We start from the raw sequence: 11,498 nt of genomic DNA on the forward strand, positions 1-11,498 counted from the left end.
CAGACACGGTGTCTGACACGCATGTATACTATCCTCTGGTACATTAATAGAGCCTGCATCATCATGATCTCACCAATTTGTTAAACAGAAGTGTAGCAATTGTACATGAGCATGAAGGTAGTCTGTGAACCAGATGTTAACTCATACTATTTTCAAAAGTGGCCTTACTTGTATGGGTTGAGTGATCTTCTCCCATACTTACTCTTCGGGTCATTGTAGCTCTCGCCAGCCTAACCTGTTGCTTTCGGTTTTGACTTGTAAGTCCTGAACACATACCTGTTCCTGCTTTACCTGTCCCTGTACCTTGACTAAACGTCTGGGTCACCTCCCTCTGCCGACATCGCCTGGTCCTCTAAATCGCATATAGGGTATATCCCAAACTCTTCTTCAGTACCTGACATGCTCTCCATCAGAATCTTATCTTCTTCATCAACCGCTTTAGCCCCAGAACTACGTTCCTGGGCTACCACGCCACCTGTTTCGGCGTGGCTAGCCTCTTGGCTAGTACAGGCTGCTGTCGAGACAGCATTCTCTACACCTCCCTGGTTTGAGGTTTGGGGAGACAAGTAGGTTTCCCTGCCGACAGGCAGCTGGTTGCTTGTAGGTAACTGAGCCTTACTAGCCTTGTGGCTGGAACAGGTTACTGCCGAAGCAGTCCCCTATGCACCTCTTTGATTTGAGGTGTGGTGAGCCAAAGGGGCCTCCGCGCCAACAGCCAGCTGGTTGCCTGCAGGTAACTTAACCTTGCCCTGGGTAGCAGGTCGCCTAGCATCCTTCAGAATGTTGTCCTTTTTTCTGAACAACATATGAGCAGGACCCACCGCATATGCTGCACTCTGATTTCCTGTTTCTTTTACTACCATCTCCCAGATCCGAGTGACGCCAATCGGACCATACCTCTGCAGCAACCCATGGTCCCAGACACATTGGCGCGTGATAAGTAGCTCGTCATCTGGCAGACAAAGAAGGTCAAGCTCACCATCCAGGTTCTCATTCTCTTTCTTTATATCTTCATCTGCTATTTTGTCCACACCAATCCCAAAGATGCTAAATTTCCTTGAATTCTCCGCATCGAGTGTTACAACATAATTCAACTCCTTAAGCCCAATGCTACCGCACAGCCTTTGCGCGACAGCGAGAATTTCATCTGGAATGGGAATTTCAGTGAAACCAGACCGAGTGTCAGATAGTTCGTCATCACTGCTTGATTGAGAAGCATCTGACCCCGGTGAGGTGACCAGAGGTGAGGCCTCCAGAGGTGAGGCCTCCAGAGGTGAGGCGACCAGAGGTGAGGCGACCAGAGGTGAGGCGACCAGAGGTGAGGCGACCAGAGGTGAGGCATCCCGAGGTGAGGCGTCCAGAGGCGAGGCGTCCAGAGGCTCCAGTTCCTTTCTTTCTTTTGTTTGTTGGCTTTGTTCCAACTGCTGGATGTAATGCTGGAGTTGTGTATTCTTTTCCTTCTTCTCTTCTAGCTCTTCTAGTTAAACCATCAACTCGCTGTTTTTCTTTGTCAGCTTTTCCATGGATTCCTAGAGTTGTGCACTCTTTTTCTTCTCTTCATCTAGCTTTCTTACAGTCAGTACATACTTGTTCTCACAAGCCTCTTTAGCTTGTTTTAGGTCTTTGATTGTCTCGTCTTGCTTGGCCACAATACTGTTGAGTGTTGCATTCTTCTCTTTTAGCTCCTGCACTGTCTCCGGAGGCTGGTCTTGTTCTGCCTTTTGATCTTTTGATGCCTTTTTACGAATTGATTTAGATGCAAACTTGCTCAAGAATTTCATAACAGGCTGATTATGACGTGCAGCAATTTCTATAGGAGTCTTGCCATAATCATTTTTTGCAGCGCAAAGCTCCAACAACTTCTAAGCCTTTAGTTTACAATCTAGCAAAATTTGATTTGATGATTCGCATCATTTTCCACCCTAGCCGCCATATGCACAGCAGTGTCCCCTGATTCACTTTGCAAGGCAAGATAGTTATACCGCTCAGAAACTTTCACTCCATCTACTATGGTCAGTATACGTGAGCCATCTTTGTCAGGCATTGCTGAATGCAATACTGTTTCACCAGTTTTCTTTTTCATGCATAATATTTCTAACTTGTTCAATTCATCGGGAATAGCCTGCAGCATGGTTACCATACAAGTATTACAACCATTCTTAGCAGCAATATGCAATCCTGTTGCATCTTCGTAGACACAGATTTTCAAAATATCTTTGGCTTTTTCTTGAGGCACCCACTTCAACATACCGTTAATGACCGATTGGGGATAGTCTTTTTCAGCGGCGTATTGAATAGCAGTACATATGTTGGAATCTACCGTTCGCAAAAGGTTAAACCAGCTCGATTCCTCCAAAAAAGTAAAAATTGGTTCCAGTCTAATACTTCTTCAGAGTTTTTGATTAAACAGAGCAATGCAGTGCGGTTGTTTGTGCTTTCCTCCTTTTGTAGTAACTCCAAGCACTTGCTTTTCTCAAGGGAGTTAAGCATAGTGCAGATGGGCTCCATTTTACCTACATCTGCTGCAACAATGAAAGCGGTTTTTCCATTTTCGTTTCTTTTTAAAAGCAGGTTTTCAATTAGCTTTTGTAATTTCAAATGCTTCAAAGAGTCAACGATAGTATCATGGCAGCCATAGCGAGCAGCTAAATGAAGAATAATGTTCTCATCTGAGTCTCTAGGCTCAAGCAGATCAGCATAATGAAAATTAAGTCATTTTTGAAACCAGCCCCTTGTCGGTTTCACATCCGAAATAACAGGAAGCTCGGTATCCTTTGTTACTTCATTTATTGACCACACTGCCTACGACGCCATGTTGTGTATCACTCACCACAACTTCACTCTCCCGTAGCAGGAAGAATGCTCTCTTATACACCCTTCTCCATATCTATTTAGCTATTCCGTAGCTTTATTAATAAGCTGAGAAAGCTACATAACCCTGCAAGCCTGTGTGAGAGGCTATGCCTCCCAAAGCCTATCTGGCTCCCTTAGCCCAAGTTCCTGTAACATAGTCAGGCGCACAAGAGACGCCTGCATATACAAGAATATCTAGGATGCAGATTCGTGCAAGCTGCAACAGTTTCTGTCATAGTTTCTTTAACAAAGCTGTTATTGGTAGCAGATATGGCGCACACATACTATACACATGGGGCCTATCAAACTTTAGGCTCTAAAATAGTAATCGTACTAATACAGTAATTAGTAAGTCATTGCTTGGTCAGTCGAGTCATGATAACAGTCAAATAATGTGTTACAGGTTCTTTTTTGTAACATTTTTTCAAAAGTCAGTACTATTTTAATGTATAAATGCACAGCAATAGATTGTAGCTACCTCTGTTTCTAAGGAAGCTGCTATTTATGATTACTAGATGATGACTAGATGAAAACTAAACACTGTTTTTATTGTTTCAATGTGCTACTACAAATAGTTGTTTATTTCATCGTCATTTAACAACCCCGCTTGCGCAAACTTCCATCCTTCAATCAGGGCTTTTGCTGTATATTAGTAATCTCTCTTGCCTTTTGTTTTGTGTGATAGTTTTAGCTATGCTCTAGTTATGTGTTTAGTTCTTCAATGTTTTGTTTGATGTTTTTCCTGTGTGATTTTACAGACTCCTTGTGACATTTTCATTGGTCACTTGTACTCATTTAGAGCTTGTTGTGCTGGTGTTTCAGCGGGTAGGCGCATAGTGTGGCCGTACAGATGTAGCCATTTTCTGGTGATTTGTTATAACTATAAGTCCAATTACAAAGAAGTTATAAGCGTTGCTTTAAAATTATGCCTTCATGCAAAGTATTAATATGTTTGTACAAAATTTGGATTTTTTGTTGAAGGACAAGTTTTCATCTCTACCTTACAACGTGAGATCATGTGGGTAGTGAACGACAATGGCTGGTCACTTCATCTGTTGAGTTCTTCATTATGATCACCATCACTGAGGCAATCTACGAAGATGGGGCAATCGTACGTCACCCTATAATTGTACTCAGTGGAACGGTTTCGAAACAGCACACAGACTATATTGTAGTATCCAATGAAACTTTTAACACGAGTCATATATGGCCTCTTATATCAGGCAGATTTAAAGCTTTAGTACATCTTTGTAGTGGATCTAATCAACTTTTATTTAGACATGGATTTTATACTAAAAGGTTGTATTTTAAGTTAATTGTTCCACAAACACCGTACATCGTTCAGCCTATCTACATAACAAGCAAAGATGGCGATGGTCGATTTCAGGCTCCTCCTGGTGTCGATAATTCTCCATCTTCAGCGTTAGAAAGAATCAGCTTAGGCGCCGCTCTTCTCCAGACATTTACAGCGGTCAATCTCACCTCACACGGCTTTCAGAGCCAGACATTCCAGATGCCTATTGATCAGGATTCATGGCTTCCTGTATGCAAAGTTTTTCGTTCCAAGTTGACGACTAAGGAGTTGTTTGGCTTGAGTGAGAAAGAACTCTGGCGTAATCTGGCACGAGAACTAATGGAATCTACCATTCCTGAGCGTTACACCACTAAATTTCTTGGGTTCTTTGCTGACTCCCGATATAATGGCACTGGATGGAAGTCATCCTGGAGGCATGCAGATGTCATTGCAGCCACCAAAGGTCATGCTGCTCTCGGTGAGAATTTAAGAGCTTTTGTAAAATCTATTCTCAAGAATTTTGGCTAAAAGTTATTTCAGTTTGTTGGAACTTCCCACATGCATAAGGCTATTTTGGAGCTGCCCTCATATATATAACTAATTCATTCTTGCAGGTTTCAAAAGAGTCAGATTGCATATATTGGTGTTTCTGATAAGTAAAAACTTATTTTTTTGCGCTTGTATCATAAGAGCTGTTTGAAATTCTATTTGCCATGTTTTAGGAGGTGGTGGCTTGGCACTCCTCAGTACCTGTACTCTGCATACCTGGGCAGACTCTATTGACAAGTTAGTCAAATGTTTAACTGATGACACAAATATGGACGTCACAAAATTCATGGATGATAGCGCATACAGGTTTGGATGATTAAGGATTTTGAATGAGCAATTTTTTTATAACTTAGTGTAAGAAAAATGAGCCGTTTCAATAGTTTTATAGCATCACAGCTTTTTATGGTCGGTGTTTTGCATACATCGCAAATCTTTCTATTTTATCAATATTTTATCTATTTTATTTGACCAATTGAAAATGTTGAGCAAACCTGGTCTTTGGTCGGAATTACGCAAAAATATTATTCAAACACAATCTGTGAATGCTGTTAATGCAATAAGGTTTGCCCTGTCGTTTAACCTTTAAAAGGAATATTACTGGAGACCTCATATTCTACCTTGCTATGATACGTGTGATACTTTAGCTCAGTGGAGCCACCTATTTCAGGTTTCTTTAGATTGTAATAGTTGGAATTTCTATAAATTCGGGTTCATGGATAAAATAACAATATTACTTCATAGTATTATATTATCAGAATCAATAATAAGTCTGTGATTAATATTACTTTTTTGCCTGAAGGTTAGTGAAGGTAAGCTTAATTGAATGGTTTGAAAGACTCGCATTTGTTGAATTACCACATCGAGTTCTCTGGCTGTCTCAATCACGGTGAAAGATTGTCATGTGTGCTAATAAAGCGCAGGGAATAAGTACGTGCACAATAATTCTAAAACTCTGGAAAGAGAATGATTGGTGCGGGTGGCAAAGTGCTGGACGACAATGCCAAATGTCATGGGTTTGAATCTCATACCGTGCAATCTTTTTTCCAACCTCTAACTGTGGCTTTGGGTGAATAGATAAAGCTCGTTTTATAGTAAAGCTTGATGTAAGGACTAACCTTGCTTATGCCTCAACTGTCTGTTGCGTTTCTGAATTAAACGCCTTTTATTTGCAATCATATTTTACACTGATCAGGTGACTGACTGCTCGCCAGTGTTTTCTTCAGCTTCTACTTAGCGATTTGTTGTGTTGTTTTGCTTTTTTCGATCCTCTTAGGAAATTTAATGCGTAAGGTTGACCTAATTTCTGTTTGATGTCAAGTCTGCGAGATAACATTGGTTTTCATTATTAAAAAAAATCCTTCGCAACTATTCACTCTGCTAATTATTATGCTTGTGTTCTTACATAAAAAATTGTTCATAAAATGCAATATCTTAATTCTATAGCAAATAAGAAGATCATTTTCTATATCGAAATAATTGGAAAATAAATCAGAAATTAGTTTAGAAAATAACAAGTGTTTCAAACTTGTCATTATCACAATTACTCTATTGTAGAAATCATAAGTTTAGAGGATGTTATGGTATATGGTATACAGTATGTGTGGCTATTGCACTCGGTTACATAATTTTTGTTATTGAAATTTCAGTAGCTCACTTTATAGGTCAACTTATTGGGCAAACTATTCCACTGGGTTGGGAGCCGCTTTGCATGAATTAGGTCACACCTTTGACTTATCGCATACACAAACTGGAATTATGTCACGTGGATTTGACAACATGCACAAGTTCTTCGTCATGGATAATGCTTACCCGGTGTCGGCCGAGCGGGAGCGAGAAGCCAATAAGCTGGAGCTTCTGAAATGTCAGGTAGAGACAACTCTTCTAAGTATTATGCAGTGTATTATATTATATAATTATATTATACAATATAATAATATAATTATATATTGTAATATAATTAGTGTAATAGTATAATAGTGTAATGTAATTAACATGATATATTATTATCTTGTATAATAATATATTAATACATCTTACATGTTAGTAATATAATATGTAATAAAGTTTCTATATGAATCCCAGCATGCTAATTAGGTTAAAAGGTTTAGATTTGTGCAAATAATAAAATGAAGGTGTTTTGCATCCCAACGGATCAGCATGGCTCGTTTAGGTCTTGTAGTGGCGCCTGTCTTGCAGGTCCTGTCTCAAGATTTAATCTCTTTCTATGACTAGTTTCTTTTGATTTATTAGGCACAGATTTGCACTCTGTGCTAATCTGATTTGCATGCTGTGCAGTTGCACTCTGTGCGACTCTCAGCTAACCATTTCATAATACCAACTGATAATTTCAGTATTGAAGAGACTTTAAGCCATTCTTGCTTTTTAATTTAGCGCAATTATTCCTCTGCAATCAAACCTTGACATATGAAATAATTTCATATGCTGAGGTTTGCTTGTGGATGCAAGTTTTGGTGATACAGGAGAAGGGGCAATGTCTAGGCAGAGATTGTGATAGAAATACTGAGCAGGTCTAACTTTAAATTAATATTACTTGCTTATATTATTTGTTTGAGAAATTTATCCCTACTTCTCATGGCCAACCTTTCCAATGTCACTCATTTCAGGCTTTCAGTTCCTTTGCATTACTTTAACTTTCTTCCTTACAATGACTACTTTGGAGGAGATTTTTAAAGAATCTATTCTTAACATTTCATTCATGGTTTTCTGTAATTTCTGAAAGAGCATTTTTTTACCACTACTTCCACCTCATTTTAACCTTATATCGATCTAGGAATTTTAAACTATAAAAGGCATAAAATACTTTTTTAATATTACTAGTAGCACCAAACTATGTGAAAGAAACTGCGTTACACATATACTGATTTACAAAACTGTAGGGATTTGAACAATTTTAAGCACACTGAATAGCGACTGCAGAGATCACTTCAAATGTGTCAAATTTAGACATCGAGCGTCAAAAATATGCCTGTCATGATAGTATGATGAGATCTTACTGTATCTTGGTTGGTGGTCTTCACTTCTAATTTCTTTGGTGTGACAAAACTAATCTATCCTCCCGTTTTTGTCTGATTACAGATTGCCCTTCTTTCTAGCCAGGCAAACTCTAAGCCTTTTGTTTCCTCAAATACATCTACATGCTCGCTTGTAAAAAATCTTTCCTTCAACAGTACATCCTTGGCTAACACGGAGTTGTCTTCGCTATCAGGTATTTGTTTCAAGTACATCGCTTAAATATTTCATCAAAATTCATTTTCAATGTAGCATCGGCCAAAATAAATTCTTTAGTGGTGTGAGTGAATGTCAAATTTTATTGTTGAGTCCCCGAAGGATGAGGGATGAAATATAAATTTATGAACACAGGCGGATATACTGATACAGATGTTAAACTGCTATACAGTCACTTGCAAAAGTATAAAGTTGTCCTATAATTTGTATAGTTTTCATACACTCGAACTTAAGGATTCCATAAGCCCAATATAATCAACTCAAATATAACAAAGTTATATATCATTTTAATCTTAAAAATGTACTCTGTTCTGAGATTACTGTTGTATTTTTGGCGAGGTAAAATTTTACTCCTAATTGCATACTACTCTCACTCACTGAGATCTGCTCTGTATTCACTTGTATACAAAGACAACGAATCTCTATTCATCCAATTTCTGCTCTGTATTCACTTGTATACATAGGCAACGAATCTATTCATCACATTTCTGCTCTGTATTCACTTGTATACATAGGCAACGAATCTATTCATCACATTTCTGCTCTGTATTCACTTGTATACATAGGCAACGAATCTATTCATCACATTTCTGCTCTGTATTCACTTGTATACATAGGCAACGAATCTATTCATCACATTTCTGCTCTGTATTCACTTGTATACATAGGCAACGAATCTATTCATCACATTTCTGCTCTGTATTCACTTGTATACATAGGCAACGAATCTATTCATCACATTTCTGCTCTGTATTCACTTGTATACATAGGCAACGAATCTATTCATCACATTTCTGCTCTGTATTCACTTGTATACAAAGGCAACGAATATATTCATCCCATTTCTGCTCTGTATACACTTGTATACATAGGCAACGAATCTATTTATCCAATTTTTGCTCTGTATACACTTGTATACAAAGGCAACGAATCTATTCATCCCATTTTATCGTTATTGTAAATCTCAGATAAGGAATCACTCATCCCTAATACAGAGAGGCAATTTAACTCGATCAACGCTGTACATTCCTCATCATCGGGTGCTAAATATTCCACCCACCTTCCTGCTTCAGCTGGGCTCACCCAGGCTTCACCTAGCACAGTCCTCAAAGCCGCAACAGCAAGCTTCTGGTCTAAGGAGTCCGCCTTAATGCTCAGCACTAGTAGATGGTTTATGCCAGCTGATGAACAGCCATCCAAGTCCCACCGAGTGAAGCCAAACCTTACCAGTGATGGGTATGTCGGAGTTATTGCCTGTCAGTCAGCTGACGTTAATGATCAATTTTAGTCAGTAGAATATTTGCACTACCTTGACACTTCCTAAAATTAAGCTGAATGTATAATTGCTGATATAGTCCTGTTACATGTTCTTTTTTCGAGCTTTTGATACCATTGCTAGATATGTTGGGTAAACTTCAGACATTGCTGAAAACAGCGAACTAAATAAAATCTAAGTTTCGCAGACATTTTATGGTTATATTCCAATTTTAACTACTCCAGGCCAGAAATATTGACCAGAAATAATAGGTGTGCTGTGCAGAAAAGTTGGAGAATAACCGAAAATAGATGCAAGTCCTGTTTTATGTGAAGCCCTCTTTGGGATATTTTTAGTAGCCATTTGATAAATGAAGCCGTGCAGCAGTAATATGATGAACATCTCATAAGATAGATGGAGATTAATGTGATCTTCTGAAGATTTAAAACAAATACATGTACTTACGACTTTGGAGTAGTTATTAAACCAATCATAACTAACCTTATTAACTAGGCCACCAATCATAACTAACCTTATTAACTAGGCCACCAATCATAACTAACCTTATTAACTAGGCCACCAATCATAACTAGCCGACCAATCATAACTAACCTTATTAAGTAGGCGATAATGATTTCGCATTGTTATACCTTGTAGCAACCTGCAAACAAGGCATGGGTTGAGGGTTGTGCAGCTATATTCAAAATGTCTGGACCGTATTGTATACAGCGAGGCTGTTACACCGAGGACCCATGATCAGCCCTCTAATTTCACCTCTAGTAAGGACTCCTACCATAAAACAAGCTGTGACAGGCATCAGTGTTCAGTCTTACATCTTAGAGATGTCTATGGGCAACTTCATACTATTGACATCTAAACTAGTCTAATAACGCAACCTCCTGTTACAGTAGATGTCAATGATTGGTTGTGGTTCTTAGCGATGTCTATGGGCTCCTTTACAAATAGACATCTAAATCAATCATATCTGAGACAGTCATTACAGGCATTCTGTATAAAAACATGTGATGTTTTTATTCTCTTTTATTTTACTTCAGCATTTTACTATTAGGCAAATTACTAAGAAATTTTTTGAATTTACAAAACTAATCAAAAGTTAAATTCAAATGAAGTTCTATTCGGTTTCCTCATTATATTGAAAAGTTTAGTTTATCATATTTATATTGGAACTTAGTTGTAGCCATGATTTTATAGTTTTCTGTTTGTTGTCTACCACACGATATACATTAAACCTCAGAAGTCCGTTTGTGCAATTGCCATTCGAGTTGTAACCTACTATCATTGAGGTCAATCTCTTCTCTATGTAATTGACGTTTCGGTGTTTAAAATGCAAATCAGCATTCATTGGCATGATCACAGATCAGTGTAGCGGTATCATGTCAGGTGTTGTTTATCTGTACTCACTATGTATCATCACTCGAATTATTTACTTTGTGATTCAAGATTGTTCCTTTCCGAATGATTTTTCTGTAACAAAGTTGAAGTTACTTGTATGGTGATTTGACTATTCAGAGGTCTAGTCAAATTCGCTCCTATGTTACTACAACAGCAGCTTTAATATGATCTAGTATATTAGAGGTTTTAGATTGATTCCCAGGAGCAAGCAACTCCATTTTTAACAGAGATTTCACGCTTTCATAGTTAGTTGATGTATATGTCCTTCATATTTTATATCTTCAGACTAAAACTGGCGCACGCAGATAAAACCTCATTTATCAGATGATAATATCCTTGTTTTAAATCCAATCTGTGATTTTATTCGCTCAATCTCATGTTATTGTCAAATCACTATCGCTGTAGCATGTGTTAGTAGTATTAATTTTCTATTATTCTATGTACTGAATGACACATTTAGAATTTAATTGCTCTTCATTTTTTTATTTCAATAAACGGAATGTTTGATGAAGTATTTATCAATAATATAATAATAATACCCAATAATACTTCATCAAGTATTGTTATCATTAATTTATTAGAAATGTCAGTCATTTCCTAGTAACTTGTCATTTATGTGAGATAACATTTTGTTTTAAGCATGCTATTTGACTGTGGGAACTGTTGATTCACTCACGTTATTCCTCTGCTACATGACACTAAGTAAATAGATCACACATGAGCCACAGTATGTTTCTAAACACATTCAACGCTGATTATTATTGTCAGAAATACATGTATGCAAAAATTCAAGAACTTGCCAAAAATGTCACTTGTCAATAAGGTAATCAGTTGGCAGTTGAAAAGGAAATACCATAATCGTTCACTTGATTACCCAGTTGATAGTTA

At 37.8% G+C, this 11,498-nt stretch overlaps 1 protein-coding gene across 2 annotated transcripts; it reads left to right on the forward strand.

Moving 5' to 3' along the window:
* The first annotated feature begins 3,839 nt into the window (after window positions 1-3,839).
* Window positions 3,840-11,278, forward strand: LOC137400331 (uncharacterized). 2 transcript variants are annotated; one of them, XM_068086662.1, is made up of 6 exons: window positions 3,840-4,625; window positions 4,870-5,002; window positions 6,358-6,562; window positions 7,793-7,922; window positions 8,911-9,178; window positions 9,855-11,278. In XM_068086662.1, the coding sequence occupies exons 1-6, from the start codon at window positions 3,923-3,925 to the stop codon at window positions 10,072-10,074; spliced, it is 1,659 nt and encodes a 552-aa protein (XP_067942763.1). In that variant the 5' UTR covers window positions 3,840-3,922; the 3' UTR covers window positions 10,075-11,278. The 2 variants fall into 2 exon arrangements, with proteins under 2 accessions (XP_067942763.1, XP_067942762.1); XM_068086661.1 differs by having other exon boundaries at window positions 9,016-9,178.
* Window positions 11,279-11,498: the final 220 nt, after the last annotated feature.

Source organism: Watersipora subatra, chromosome 7, assembly GCF_963576615.1.
Source record: "Watersipora subatra chromosome 7, tzWatSuba1.1, whole genome shotgun sequence".
Classification (NCBI taxonomy): Eukaryota; Metazoa; Bryozoa; class Gymnolaemata; order Cheilostomatida; family Watersiporidae; genus Watersipora; species Watersipora subatra.

Excerpts from the sequence above, each read along its gene's own strand:
- LOC137400331 (XM_068086662.1), top strand. The coding sequence starts at position 3,923 with ATGATCACCATCACTGAGGCAATCTACGAAGATGGGGCAATCGTACGT. Across the intron at positions 4,626-4,869 it reads CAAAGGTCATGCTGCTCTCG|GAGGTGGTGGCTTGGCACTC; the intron begins GTGAGAATTTAA and ends GCCATGTTTTAG. Across the intron at positions 9,179-9,854 it reads CCAAACCTTACCAGTGATGG|CAACCTGCAAACAAGGCATG; the intron begins GTATGTCGGAGT and ends TATACCTTGTAG.